This window comes from Hippoglossus hippoglossus, chromosome 5 (assembly GCF_009819705.1).
Source record: "Hippoglossus hippoglossus isolate fHipHip1 chromosome 5, fHipHip1.pri, whole genome shotgun sequence".
Lineage (NCBI taxonomy): Eukaryota > Metazoa > Chordata > Actinopteri > Pleuronectiformes > Pleuronectidae > Hippoglossus > Hippoglossus hippoglossus.
This window is the reverse complement of record NC_047155.1, coordinates 3,370,614-3,385,989: the sequence shown is the minus strand read 5'-3', so window position 1 is coordinate 3,385,989 and position 15,376 is coordinate 3,370,614. Positions and strand designations below refer to the sequence as shown.

At 40.7% G+C, this 15,376-nt stretch overlaps 1 protein-coding gene across 3 annotated transcripts in view; it reads left to right on the top strand.

Annotated features, from left to right (window-relative positions):
- Nucleotides 1-2,574, top strand: part of raly (RALY heterogeneous nuclear ribonucleoprotein) — an 88,390-nt gene extending 85,816 nt beyond the window's left edge. For 2 of the 3 annotated variants that reach the window (XM_034586412.1, XM_034586411.1), the window contains exon 9: nucleotides 2,180-2,574. In XM_034586412.1, coding sequence (XP_034442303.1) covers nucleotides 2,180-2,355 — 176 coding nt within the window. In that variant the 3' untranslated portion in view covers nucleotides 2,356-2,574. The remainder of the gene's footprint in view (nucleotides 1-2,179) is intronic. The other variant, XM_034586413.1, reaches the window with a different exon arrangement.
- The last annotated feature ends 12,802 nt before the right edge of the window (nucleotides 2,575-15,376 follow it).

The following is a 15,376-nucleotide window of genomic DNA, read 5'->3' as shown; positions in this document are numbered from 1 at the left end:
CATCCCAACACCATTTTGCTCGTGACCTTGGTCGCTCCACAAAATTAGAACAGATTCGAACCGCGTTGCAAATCGTTTCGTCTAATTACGGAGTCGTCCTGCTGCTTTTACTGAACCAGGCGTCACAGCACTCATTAACTTATGGTTTTTTAAGACTGAAGAACTGTACGACAAAATATGACTAATGACTTATTGAACTTATTCATGTGTAACACAGAGTCTGGTTGGTTGCCAGGTATTTACAACGATTGTCTTTTATGGCACTCATTAGCTCATTTTCTTAATGATCTTTAAAAATGGTTCTTGTTCCAGTAACGTAATGTGGTCTAAATAAAGCTTGTGCAGTACGTGACGGAGCAGAAGAACGAGATGTGACCAACAACAGATGAATCGGATCATCATTGTTTAATTTCCATTTTTACAATTCACCACATTATAATAGATTGTGTCAGATGGAGCACAGCAAATACATCTGTGTGAGTCCTCCATGGAGGGATGGATGGAAATAAAGAGGTCCATTATGTACTATGTTGTATATTCTATATGAAATGTTGACATCATACCGACTTGTGGCTTTTAGAGGAGAATACAACATCGTTTCACAGTTTCGTAGCATGTGCAGAGTCGTACTACGATATTATGTCTAATAATAAAAAAGCTCTACTCAGAAAATACTTGAAAAACTCAGAGATCAAACAGTAGGAGCCTCACGTCAGCCGCCTTCAGTCATATTGGAAATCTGACGTCCACTCTCCCTCAGTCCTCACCTTCCTTCTCTTTGTGACTCGTCGACCCCGAACACTGGACTCGATGTTCAAATCCCCGCAGAGCCGACGGTCTGCTTTTGATTCGAGGTCTTTCCAGAAGAAAAACAGGGCCCTGCAGCAGTTTGTGAATTGAGAGATTATGTGTAGGGAACAAATATAACGTGAAGGCTACGCTTCGATGTCACGGTTGGATTTTCAGATAATACCAAGAACTGCACACAACAGTTTGACTTTTTTTTTTGTCAAAGAATGTTTGAAAACTGAACCTTTATAGAAATATAACATGTTTTTGTTCAGGTTAAGATTTTTGGTTTATTTTATTTACGTGAAATCCGACGTGTTTTTCCCACTGAAGCCAGTTTGGTTTGTGTCCAAATAGAGTTTAGTGTCTGGATGCAACTGGATTAAATGGGTTGAAATAGTGATCAAGCAGCACTTGCCCTTCCTTCAACATCACCACTGTGGTGCCCTTGAGCAAGGCGTTAGACTCAGACTCCGTTGGAGCAGTAGTTCAGACCAGGGCAGCCTTCAGTGATCAAGGCACTCCTGTAAAAGAGAAGCTGCCACGCAAGGAATTTACACAGAATAGATCAAATATATAAGATATTTTTACTGTACTGCATAGAGGTACCTTCAAAGACTTACACAACACATACATTTCTGTGGTTTGAATCCCAGTTCTGCCTGTGTTGAGTTAGCAGGTTCTCCTGGAGCTTCGTGCATGTGCTTTGTAAAGTTCTGGATATGGATTGTAAATGAAGATACTTTAAAAGGATGCCCACCAGTGTTTGTTTTTTTTACAGATGCAGTAACGGGTGTTACAGAAATAATAAACCTCACTCTTGTATTTATCTCTTGGCCCTAAAGGCTGCACTTTGTGTCACAAATAGCGTGAGTCAGGGTCAAAGGTTAAAAGCCTGTTTGAATGTCTGATGAACTGAGAGAAACCGGAGCTTTACGAGGGTTAAACCAAAAGGGAAGAGACAGGGCACGGCGGTAATGAAAAGCATATGTCGATGTTGCGGTTACGTCTTTAAAAGAGGAGCTTTAGTCCAAAGTGCGATGTAATACCAACGTACAGTTTTAGCTTCAGTGCAGTTCAACCCGTCCCACTGGCGCTGAGCTCTTCAGGCCGATGACAAATTGAAATCAGTGTGAAAACTCAAATTGATTTGTTGTCATTACGGTGGCCCTGAGGGTCAAATCACGTCAACACAAACATTTCAGAAAAACATTTAAAACTCGTTCTTAGGTCCAAGTGACACCAGTGTGTGTAGAAGTGAAGTTACTGAACATCATTCCCACGATTTCTACGTCTTTATTTTATTTTTTGATGCTGAAATGTGTGAAAGCTTAAAGGGATAGTTCACCAAATAAATTAAACTATCCCTTCAATGTCATTTCTGTTTCAGGTAGTGAGGCCTGTGGAGGAAGAGTCAGACAGAAGGAGAGAGAGAGAGAGAGAGAGAGATGGATAACAACACAGGAACGCCATCAAACAGCAGGGAGCTCGACCGACACACTCACCCTCACTCACTTTCTCCCACACACATACTTGTCTTACTTCAGTTGTGAGGACGGTCACTGACAAATTACATTCCCAGCCCGTTTACCCTCAAACACGCCTTTGAAGTTTGTGAGGACCTGCCAACATGTCCTCACAATGTCAACCATCGTGCGCACACACACACGCACACACACAAACACACACACACACACACGTTTAAACTTCAGCAGAGACAGACTTGACACTTTATCAGAGCAACAGGAAGATACTAAAACAGCAGGGTATTGACAGAACACGCCATAAAGTGATGAGTTACACACACTAACACCCGTGCGCACACACACACACGCACAAGGAAAAGCAGAAAGTGAAGGAGACACTCTGAGCCGCGGGGAGACAGTAAAAGAGCAGGCTGCCGCCAACATGCATCTTAATCTGACCGAGTTTAAGCCACAAACACGGGAGCCGGAGCTCATCAAATCATTATCTGCTGCTTCAACGTGGAACAACACAACTGAACACACAACGTGCTGAGGAAGAGCTGGTTACAAACCCTCGTTGTGGCAAATTCTTTTGGGATTAAAATCTAGAACAAGCTTTAAATTAAAAATGTCCGCATCTGTGTAAAACAAAATATATATAAAGCGTGCCTTAAAGTTCAGCCTCCAAAGTTTAACCACAAAACCAATCTGCGATAATATTGAATTAGTTTCAAGATCTAATGCAGCTTATTGAACCACAGAATACAATTCAAAATAGATTGTAAATGATTCAAGGTGTTAATTATCTGATATATTCATCAAACAATAATCACATTGTAAGATCTTCAATACTAAATTGGAGTCAAGGCCCAAAAATGGGTTCGTTAGCAATGAGGAATGCGTCATAATGGTTTTTAAAACTATGGCTAATTGCTTTGACATGTGGTGATTAGATCTGATTAATCACAGTTTGATGTGATGATGTTATAACAACGTCACAAAGTGCTGAACAAGAAGAAGTTAAAAACCAGACGAGACCAACGGGACATTGGCTCCATTAGAGACGAAGCAGTAAAACACGACTAAAACAACGAAAGACGAGATCGATGTGTTGAGTTTTTGACCTGTGCTGTATCCATGCACCAGGGGGCGATCACGGTTATTTTGGCTTCACTTTAGCGAGATGAGATTTAACTGATTCATAAACAGTCTGTTCACACATTTATGATCCTGAAGTTTTAAGCCCGACATTGGACGACTTCAAAAAGAAAACGTGACGCTGTCTTTTTACAGGCAACATCTTTTCTTTCGTAGTTGAATCAAGTTTGTGTCGTGATGCATTTTGTTATTTTACAAACTCCTCAGTACGTCGCAGGTCAAATTTGTTTTACCAGCATAAGAAAATATGATTTTTGGTCTTTTCCCCGTCATAATAATATCCAGTTTGCAGATGAGCGGTCACGTCCCCTCAATCCACAACATGCAAAAACACATTATAATGTAAATATCGTATTATTAGCAGTAAAGGTAATTATGGATCATGGAATTCCTCAGTGTGTCGTCACTGTGATTCAAAGAGGAGACAGAATAGTTCTGTTGCTGCTGATGAAGTGAATCTGTCTCTGAACTTGTCTTTTTGTGTCGTTCGTCCTTTTGTCTTCATTCCCTCCCTCTCTCTGTTCCATCCTCCCTTCATTCACCTGCTTCTTTCTCTTTCTGACACCTTTTCTTTATTCCCAACATCTGTTCGTCTTGTCCTCGTCTTTCAGCCGGTTTCCCTCTCACTTTATTTATCTCTCGCTCCATTGTCCAATTTTCCTTTCTCACTTCATGTTAGACTTTTTATTACATCCGTTACTTTCCTCTCTGGCTTTTCTTGGTCGTCTTTAGTTTCTTCTTTGGGCCAAACACTTTTATTTCCTCTTTCTGGGTTTATTCTTCAACTCTCGTCTCATTTTTATACAGATCTTGATTCTGTTAGTTTTCTCTTTCTATTCTTTTCTTTGTGAGAGATTGGGAAGCACGTTGATTTAAATAATAATATTTAAAGATAATATGTAAGTTCTCTGCATTAAACGACTGGACGTATGATATAAATCGTGCTGAATTCTATTTTTACATTGTTCCAAACATTTTTACTTTCTAGTTTAGAGCCAAATGTTTCTGATACACTTTTTCAGATCTTGGTCATATTCCAACATGATTCAGGATTTTAGTCATCAACGATTTTAAGTTATGAGAGTAAATGTTCAATTCCTTTAAGACGTCTTGTGTCCACCAAACAATGTTGAAGAAACACTGATTGTTGACACAAATTTGCTTTGTCCAGTGATTTAATTAATGAATTTATTCCATTTATTTTGAGATCAGGAAAACCTTGCTTTGCCTCCTCTTGCTTTAGTTTAACTCGTCATTGTCAGCCAGCGGATTTGTTTATGAAGTTCACCTTCACACAGGCTACACTGTTATTTGTACTGTTGCTTGTATATACTTGTTATAATCTCCTGAATCATCAGCCAGTACAGCATCATTTTATGTAAATGTGATCTACAGCCTGGAACTTTGTGTTTGACCACGACATGATCAGATCTTCCTCTTTGACTTTTCAACCTCTAACAAGGAATTCTCAGACTTTGACTATTTTCTTTTCAATCAGTGACTATTGTTTTATAAAATAATGAATCTTCAGGGTGAAATGTTGTGTCTCGCTCTCTCGCTCTCTCTCTCTCCTCTCTTCCTCCTGTTTCTCCTGTTTCACTTCTTTTCACCATTTTCTCCTCTTGTTCCCGTCCACTTTCTACATGCTGATGTTCTGAAAAAGGCTCTGCTGTTATTTCGATGACCTCCTGTACGATGAAGGTGATGATGCTGACTCCTCTGTCTGCACCGAGGCCTTTACAACACATGTAAATAATCCAAATAAAAAGAGGTGGAAGCTGTGACTGTTGTCTGAGGACTTTTGTGATCACAGATCAAACTGAGAACGTTTATATTTACATCTTTCATGAATAAAAATCTAGAGGTTTGTCTGCATATGTGAATTATTTCATTATTTTTCATCTACTACTTAAGACAAACCTCAGTCCTCAACGTGCTCACGGAAAATCTATATTAGAGGAAGATCGATGTGGATTTCTTGGGGCCAATTAAATTAAAGAAATTCACATACCAATATCTCAGACTGTTCAAATAACTATTATTATTGTTGTTAATAATAATAATATAATAACGTGGTTCTACTGCTTATAAAAGTCAGATTTCCTTGGCTTTATCTTTTCCAAAAATAATAAAAAGCAGATCATTGCTTACTAAGTAGCACTGCAGTCAGAAAACTGGATTCAGAACCAAGTGAACGTGTCATATTGTTCATATAAATCGTGAGTTTTTCCAAGAGGGCCGAGCAGAGGCCTCTCAAACACTTTGCAGGAACTGGGTCCAAAGCACGATCAGTCGGAACCAAGTGGCCAAGATCAATATGAGTTCATATCCCTGAGAGACGGAAAAGCTCCGTCCTCACATACACACTTCGCTTAATTCTGCCAAATTAAAATGTATTCCATGTATCGGTCTGAGCGGACGAGTAGCAGTTCTCCTTCTCCTTCTCCGGAGTGGGAAACGTTGCCTGCTCCCTGCTGATGAATCCAAGTTGTGAGATTTATGGCAGAGACCGACGGGTGAATGTAACGGGAAAGATTGATACTGCAGTGTATCAAACGGACGGTGAAACATGGTGGTGGGAAGATTCAAGTCTGAGGCTGTTTTTCCTTCTCCGGACACCTGCACCAAATTGACTGCACCTCGACCCTGAGGAGTACGACTCCATTTTTCATATCTATGCTGTACGCTCTGGTTTGCATCTTTGAGGAGAATGATTCATACGGCAGCGAGATAATGATCCCAAACTCACCTCAAAGCTTTGCAATATCTGTTTGAAGACCAAAGAGGACTAAGGAGGTCTGACCATGGACTCTCCTCCACGGTGACATGACCTCAGCCCCATTAAACATCAACGAGGCACTTGGAGACGGAGGACGCAAAGTACTTGGAACACTTTCAGAAAATGCTGATATAACTCAGGTCTTTATTTGTACAGCTCACATTCACAAATCACAGTTTAGCAACGACCAACCAGATAAAATGTGTTAACTGAAAACATCTTCTCCCTTTTAACTACTGTCCCATAAAAGCTGACCTGAATGGTCACAGTGGCAAACAGCTAATCACGACCCATGGTTCGATTTTAGTACCTAGTGACCTCTAGAGGCCGTGGGAGACAGTGTCAGTCTTTAGCATGAGCAGCGTGTTTACTTTTATGGTGCAAAGCTCCATAGAGTCATAATAATAATGAGCAGAGAAGTTTTATATACGAAACAAGTCCAAGCAAACAATGACCCTCAAACCAATCAGGTGGGATATATATATATATATATATATGACAAAAAGTACTAGATTTAATTCAATAATATTAAATAGATAAATGTTGCAAAATGTCAATAAAGTTTATGATAAAATTGAAAAAATTACTTTGGAGCTAAATTTGACCAAGAATAACGCAGCGATTAGTCTTTCCAACAAAACAGTAGAAGTAGAAGTATACATAATATATCTATATATGTATGTGTGTGTATATATATATATATATATATATTTGCCACAGTAATTCTTTTGAACTTGCGAACATCTGTGGTACGCTCAGCCGCTAACTGTTTGCACCTGCTGCTGCGGACGTGTGACTCATTCCACCTTCCACGAGCGCTCACATCAGATAAACCTAAAATACAACAAAGATGTCAAGGTCATGGTTTGACGAGTGCAAGCGATGTTGTACATTTAGTTCAGAATGTTGGTACAAATTCAGGAACCACACAGATCAAAAGGGGACAAATCTTGGGCTGGAAACATGATGGGACCCTGGGAAAGACTAAAAGTCCCTTGTTGGTGCGATAACGAGCTTCTCGTTCGTCTCGGGTGTCTGAAAATGCAACTTCTACAAACTCTGAATGTTTTTATTAATCGTAGACCAGCGTGGACAATTTGTGCCACGTGCTTAGTTGACTGCAGCAGATAGAACCTGGAAGTCAGCCTCGGTGAACTGATGGTCAGTGAAGATATTACTGGGCTCATGATTTTCATGATGTTCTGCTGTGGTTGTTTCTTTTCTTCAGGCCAAAATCATTCATCTGTGTTTGTAGCAGTAGATGCATCGATATGTTTGAATAATCCTGATAAACCTTTAGAACTGTTGTGTTGTGGCAGAGGAGAAAAAGGAAACCGGGTTCACCAGCTTCACAGCAGAACAGGAAAATAAAAAGATAAATAAAATTCCAGGTGTTGACGCGAATTTCAGTCTACGTCCTCCATGTTGTTCCCTCAGATTTTATATCTTCTCCTATTTTTTGCTGATTGTGCAGAACATGAAATTAAGGCTTTATGCAGAAACTTTAACACTTCAAAACCTTCACTAAGTTTTTATTATTATTTCACCCACTTCAGGCTGTCAAGCTATCTCTGCATCTCCTGGGACAGAGGAACCATCTCAGGGTGTTTTCTCCTCCACAGGTTTCAAGGTGAACAGCGCTCTCATACCTTGGATATTCAACGTCTGTTTTCACATTCATGAAACTGCTAATACTTTATTTGCTACTATCATATTTGTATATTTAATATGTTATTCAACACAAATTCCCAGCTTTTCAAAATAAAAGCTCTGTAATCCAGCTCCATACGAAGCATTGCTGCAACAAAACAAATGTGCTTTTACTTTGAAGACAAATTGCCAAACAGAAAGTGATTCTGTGAATGTTAAAATAAAAAAGTAAAATAAAAAAACTTACTTAACTTACTTACTTAATATTTACAAAATGTTTAATGGTCAATGTCACAGACACTCGTCCATTGTAAATAGTAGATTTTGATCTTATTGGCTGATGAGTATTAACCTTGAGTTTAAACATTCGAATCATCAACATATAATTTATCAACATATTTGCTTTCAGACGCCATTTAAAATTGAGGCCGAGTCTGAACTCGTAACCTCGACACCTGTGCACATTTATCAATCGATCTGCTGAGTGTTAGTCCTCCTGACACTATTCTCTAAGAGATTTCTTTTATCTCTCATCTGCATGTGATCTATGAAAATGTACTTGAAACTGGCAAACACATGCATTTCATATCTTGAACACATTTCGGGGATTCATTTTTCATTTCTCTTTACCTTTGGCTGCTGGATCCCTTGTCGAGCTGAAAACTCAGCTTCAAAGTCATGCGCTGTAACATTTTGGGAGTGTGATGGTTTATCCAGCATAAATCTATCATTTGGACGAGCGGACGTTGATCAGAGAAGGGCGACCTCGCTGTGTTCAGAGCAGGGTCAGTGATCGACATGTTTTCCCACTTATCTCTACAGGTTTCTTCCCACATGTAACTCCAGAATCAAGGGCTATTTTTGGAATATATCTGTGTCTGAAGAAGTTCAGAACTGGACAAAAAACACATGAGTTACAGCTTCAAAATGTCTCCTCGTTGGTATCCTGACCCATTAGTGCTCTGTCCTTACTACGTTACTGCATGAGTATTTAGTACTAATGGCTCCAGACCACATCAACTTTAAACTTAGCCTTCGTTTGGCTTTAACACAGACTTCAGTCTCAAAGTGCTGCGACCGTATCGTCTACTGACGCTATCGCAGTGAAATCTGTCCACAGACAAATAAGCACCTGCCAAACTGATAATATATGAATGAAATAAGTTATAAAGTCTTTGCAGCATCACTACAATTAGTTTTATGATGTTTTTTATCTCATTTCTCATCTGACCTGAGTTTAAACACTCACAAAATGATCCTGAAAGACGGCTGCACACCCTGAGTATGTCACGAGCTGCAGCTCTTTCACACCTGGCTGGTCTGATCTGGGTTTTTGTGGGTAACAGGTGTGAAAGTTGCCTCAGAACAAAGTCGGTAATAACAACCATGGTTCGGTTTGTCTTCAGCCTCAAAACTCTTTCTGTTCATCGATCGGACTTTTGGACCAATCACAGGAAGTTATTGAACAATAAAAGAAAAGGCAGAGGAAGTGGCTCGTGGATTGCTGCAGCCCTCGTACGATATAATGTTTGAACTACGAGGAAGTTCATTTGTTACATGTCAAACTAGTGTGGAGAACTGCGGCTGAAGTTTAGCGATGCTGGTGGTGGTGACACAATAACGAAATTAGAGTGGCAACGAAATTAACCAAATGAAGCGTTTCAGTCATTTTCTCCATTCGAACAGAAAGACGACAAGAAACACAACTGACAACACAAACCAATCAGTATCAAGTACAGACACAGCCCATGTGGTGACGACAATGGAACAAAGACATGAAGCTTCGTTCATACTTTCAGGTGCAACAATGTGAAAAGTGAAAATTCAGTTTTCCTAATTTAAAAGCTCAGTTGGTAACTTCCATAAAAAATAATTCGTGTCATATTTGCTGAAACTGTCACTATATTCTGACATTAGTACATGATTGCATAATAACAGCATCATTTACCTTTGTAAAGGCTGCATTAAATAATAGAAATATCAGTATTCACGGTATATTGTGCAGAAATCACTATTTACATGTAAGAAGCGTCACAGCCGTTATAACACCGCTTCAAATAAAACCACTGTAGTTTCCATGAAGACGTGGAGATCCGGCTCAAACGCAGCAGACACGGTGCTTTGGTACGACGGCTCTGACGTGGACCAGGAGTCCCTCGTTCTCCTGTAACAAACTGTCTGTGTGCTGCATGACGAAACCGTCCATTGTCTCCCTCTGCATCTGGAAGTTCAACATCCCATAAGTCAATGCAGATCCCTCTTGCCAGACACATGACTCCCTCCGTGCTGAGTGTATGTTCCCCCGAGTAGTAACATGACACATTTGATGAAGTGATTTTCTTTTTTTTTCCCTTCATGCTGAGGGTCACAACATCAGCAGCCAGAAATAAATGAGCAGCAATTACTTTAATGACAAGGGGGACGGTTTGTTATCGAAACAAATCGTTGCAGTTGTGGCTCATTACGATGTCGTCCTCAGTTGTCGGGCTGACACTTCCTTTGTTCTGTCTTCAACAGCATCTGCCCATTGCACCTCTTCTGTGGCTCCAGCCGTCTCACGGGCCCCCGTCTGCTCGTAGAAGCAGCTGTGGGGGTAAATTCCTCATCGGAGTCCAGGTAGTCCGTCTGGAAACTTTAACCATATGACAGGTATAAATTACAATGTCAATCATCTACAGCAAAACGACAAAAGCAGACAAAATTAGCTCTCGTCCGGGCTTACCATCCATCTGACTGTAGCAGCTAACGTGCTTGACAAAGACACCAGAGTAAACAGGTCAATACGATGCTAACGTCACGGTAACAATGAGTTTATATAAAGATGGACGACATGTCTACACATCCTCACACTGTAGGAAAAAGAAGCTAAATCTTAAACATGGAGTTGAGCTGTGGTATCGAGGACAAACCCATCAAGACCAATCCCAAAGTCCGTCTCAGCCGTCAATCATGACGTCTCACTAACTAGCTAACCTGAACAAACGTCGTTGTGATAAGATCTGAACCTAAAATGTTAGAAATAATCTTTGGGGGAATAATAACTTGATGTGTACTTTGTATTTTAATTTGGTCCATGTCCTATTTGCTAACATGGAGGAGGCAGGGGATTATGAGCTATACTGCACCCAGCCACCAGGGGCTGATCAGGATGTTTTGGCTTTGTTGTACTCCCTTTTATATACAGTCGTTGTTCTGTATGTTCAGAAAAACAAGCTTCACCATGTGTTTTCCTACCGGTTTGTGTATTTTATATACCTGTCCTCTTCGGTTGCCGTGGTTACTGGCGTGCACGTGCATAACAGCCTCCTAAGCGGGTAAGAACTTTGGAAGCCGAACCGAAGAACACGTCAAGGGGAAGGAACCTGGAAGTTGTGCTCTTTCAAAAAAATCCACTTACCAGCCGTACCTTTCCTCAAACTGAATCGATCATGTTCAACCTTCGTCAGTGGAGTCAGCTGCACCTGAAGCGCACTTCTTCCATCGAGCCGACACCATTAGTATCAACACTCTGTCTACACCCGGGCCGAGAGGATGTACGCACAGTATCCTCCTCATTCATCACAGCCAACGTTCCTCAACGAATGTGTTGTAACAGTGATAGGGATGAAAATGGAGGTTATAGTAATTCTGACCCCCCCAAAAAAAGTAATAACGTTGCTGTTCCTCACAGACAGGTACTAAGCCAAGAGGAATTTCTAAAACATTAACAGTAAAACTTGTTTATCATCACGTCTTTATGGTAACTCATCTCTCAAGATGTTAAATTTTACATTTACAACATTTATGGCGCTTTACCATATACCTTGTTTGGTGAGGACCTTCAGACTTTTCAGTTTAGTCCGAACGCACCAGAACTTAGTCCCAGGAGGTCTCAGATAAAACTGAGCCATGGTTTGGTTTCATTGCAGAGTGACAACACTTTATTAGATAGTTTGCACTTCCAGGCCAATCACAAGAGGTTGAGACAGAATTAAACAACAGAAGAAGAACAAGAAGAGGGAGCAGGATTGCTTGTGTAGTAGTAAAACAATAATCAAAGAAGTGAAGTGGTTCATTCATTTTATCCAATCACACAGAAACACTACTTTTATTTTCTATATGCACTCAATACAAAAACAGTCTACAAACCAATCAGTGTCGAGTATCGGTGGACGCAGCCCACGTAGGTGATGACGACAGGAAGCACGTATGTCGCGCTCAAACCAAAACTGACCAGATCAAATGGAAGCAGTGGAACAAACACATGAAGCTTGGTTCAGACTCTCAGCTGATGATCATTTTATTCAGTTTTCAGGAACAACTTACTCTGTGATGTTCTCAGATCCTTTACTGCTCCAACTTCAACAAACAGCCTCTCGGCCTGAGCTCAGAACATCCATTAAAAAAGAAAAGGATTCAGCATAACCATCATTTTCTGTCACTGCCAAAACAACAGAACGTCTGAGTTCCAGGGAACGTGTTCATCCTTTCTGGAACATAAAAGAGTTCAGCTTAACTAAAATAACTTTTATTTGAGAACAGAAAACCCCTGATGCTGTCCTCATCCTGACATTCCTGGTCCTGCTGGTGTCCTGCTGCCAGGACTCGTCCCCGCCAGCTCCTGTTTCCTCTCACTGCCGCTGAGGTGAAGAGAACAAGAATTGAAAACAACAGGATTTTCCTCACACATCCATTACAGGGAAATGTATTCAGACCTCAGATGGGATGAAGAGCTCAGCCTCTCATGAAACCAACTTATATTACGGTTCAAAACAACCAGATCGAATATGATGGGATAGTATCTCACTGGGCATCGTGTCACTGGGCTGCTTTCATGGAGCGGAGCAGATGTTGAACACCCATTCAAATTCAGATGTTGTGTTAGTGCCCACTTCTGTTGATTCACTCGCTGACAAGTCCAGAATTCAGATGTGTGAAGGCTGTCATACAGTTTATTATTTGGTGACAATAAACATGTCAAACATCTTTAAAATCTGAAATCACTGATCCATTTTCTTAATCGCTTCCTTTTTAGGGTTTTTCCACAACATGTTTTTTCGTCAGACTTGAAAAGCCACGACTGTGACTGTTAAAAAAGACAGAACATCCTGTGAGTCTCCTGGAGCAGCTCTGTGGATTATGCATCAGGGCGACCCACTGTGACTTGTCCTGACACCCCATTATTATGAAGGCTTACAGAGAACAATAGCAGCAGGGGGTTGACACATGCCAAACGCAACAACTGCTTTAGTCTGTGTTTTCTGACAACGCTGCACGATAGTGGCACATACGGTTCATCGCGACCCATGTGGTTTGATTCCCACAACAAAGCTGAGTCTGGAGAGCTGCTCTTTTTCAGAGGAGGAGAAATTAACCAAATGTGCGGCAAAAAAAAAAACAGTTACTCTTCATCCTTGACGTCTTTTTTGCAGCTAAATTAAACGTTTTTGGAAAAGTACAATTGAGCGCATAGCCAGACTTCCTGTCTCTTGGCCCAAAGAAGTTTTCCACTTCTGCGTCTTCTTTCTTTTTCCGCGGCGTGCCGAAGATTACTACTCATTACTGCCCCCTAAAGCTGCAGGGATGAAAACGGCTTTGTTGCTTTGTGCTCTATTACATACAAAGTCAGGGAAACACGAGAATTCCCCATCTCTCATGCTGGGCAATGCGTATTCGCACGACCCAGTAGACGGTAAGACACCAATTGGCATCGTTCCCTTTACTCGAGTTGGAATATTTGAAATCAAACGAAAAACTTTAGCGTTGGAAATGAAACTCACCAGAGACAAGTCGTGGTATTGGCCCAGAGACAGCAGGTCATCAAACTGGCCACTAGTTGGCCTCAGGGAGCAGTCGGTAGTTCTCTCCTTGAACACGGTGCAGAATTCATTTTGCTTTTGGCATGAACACGGCATTACAACTTATCAGGACACAGTTACGTTATTTCATCAGGGGCAAATAAGGAAGTTATGTGAGGAAGTAGGTAGCATTGGATGGAGGCTCAGATGGTTTGGTTTTCTGTCTATAAACCATCATCTGTTTCTTTTATCAACGACTTTTCTGTAACCTGTTGTTAATGTGAAGATTGTGGTTTGAGTAGAGTTTTTATTGGCTGGAGGTCTCTGTTGTGAAAATAAAATAGTTACCGAGCGCACACGATCTTATTTTTATTGAACAGTGAGAGTAACAGATATGAATAAAAGTATCTACAAAATGGCAGACCCAGAGGTGATCTGGTGAGATCTGCTTTCTGTCAGTACTTCAGCTTCTCATCCTCACATCTGTCTGTCGTCCAGCTGTCTGCAGTAATCCCTCTTCCTCCGTCCCACCTCCTTCCATACCAGGGGCCTCATTCAGAAAACAACGTGTATCCATACTCAAATGTATGCGTGCACGAAAGCCATGCACTGAGAAATAGTCCGATTTTTCAACCTGTGCATGTTCCCACCTGCAGGCAATGTTCCCCTTATAAATCAGCCTACCTGGAAATGTGTGCATGTGGGTCAGCCTCATATCCTGCACACTACATGCACACATTCAAACCATCAGAGGTCAATGCAAAGACGTTTATCAATGTCGATGCACAGAAATGAGCCTATTGATCAACAGGTGCTGCTCAAGGTCGATCGTGAACAATAACGAAAGGGAGACCAACAAAAGGGGCTTGTCTGTCAGGAGTTGTGATTTCTGGTTTTATCACCTTGATTTGTTAATTTACACAATCCATATATGTGTGTGTGTGTGTGTGTGTGCGTGTCTCCAGCTTTCTGTCTTTTGAAAAAGTTCCTGCACGCTGAAAAATGTCAAATTTACCGACAACAAGGTTCGACTTTCGATCAAAGGCGAACGAGAAAAATTCCTCTGACAAATTTATAATAATCACATGTGTACAAATGTGAAACCTCTGCCCAAGAGTGAACGGAACAAAAGACCAGAAACTCCGGGACAGACCTGAACCGAGCGAAGTGATGTTGAGCAGGAGCCGTCATAAATAATGACCTGGCACCCTGGAGTTGAAGTTTTGGAACTCAGCTCATGGGAATTTGATTTTATCATCGTTATTTATGGCAAACAGTGCTTGTTTTCATTTGATGTGACAGATGTTGGACAAATATGTTCGGGCCCACCCTGTTTCCACTTGTACGTGCTGTTAATGTGCTGTGACACCAGTTTAAGCTTTTAAAAATAGATCTAATTATTTCATGCTGCAATATGAGAATTTCTGCCCATTAAAATTAACAGGAATTGAAAGATTTTAAATAAAAACACGATAAAGTTGACACAAAATTGCCGAAGTAAAATTACTGATGTTTCTTTACATCACTAATAAAGCATTAATATTGACTTTTTCCTCCGGTTTGGTCACCACCACCTAAAGACTGTTATCTACTGTGTTCCTCTTTCTAAACCAGCTCATCACTGACGGTGCAGAGAAAGTTGTTGACATAATATCTGCCATGAAAATCACCTACACAGCCGATATATATAAAAAACTATAATGAGCTAAACAGTTTTAAAGTTGTGTTAATTGTTGATGGATCAATTTACATCACGA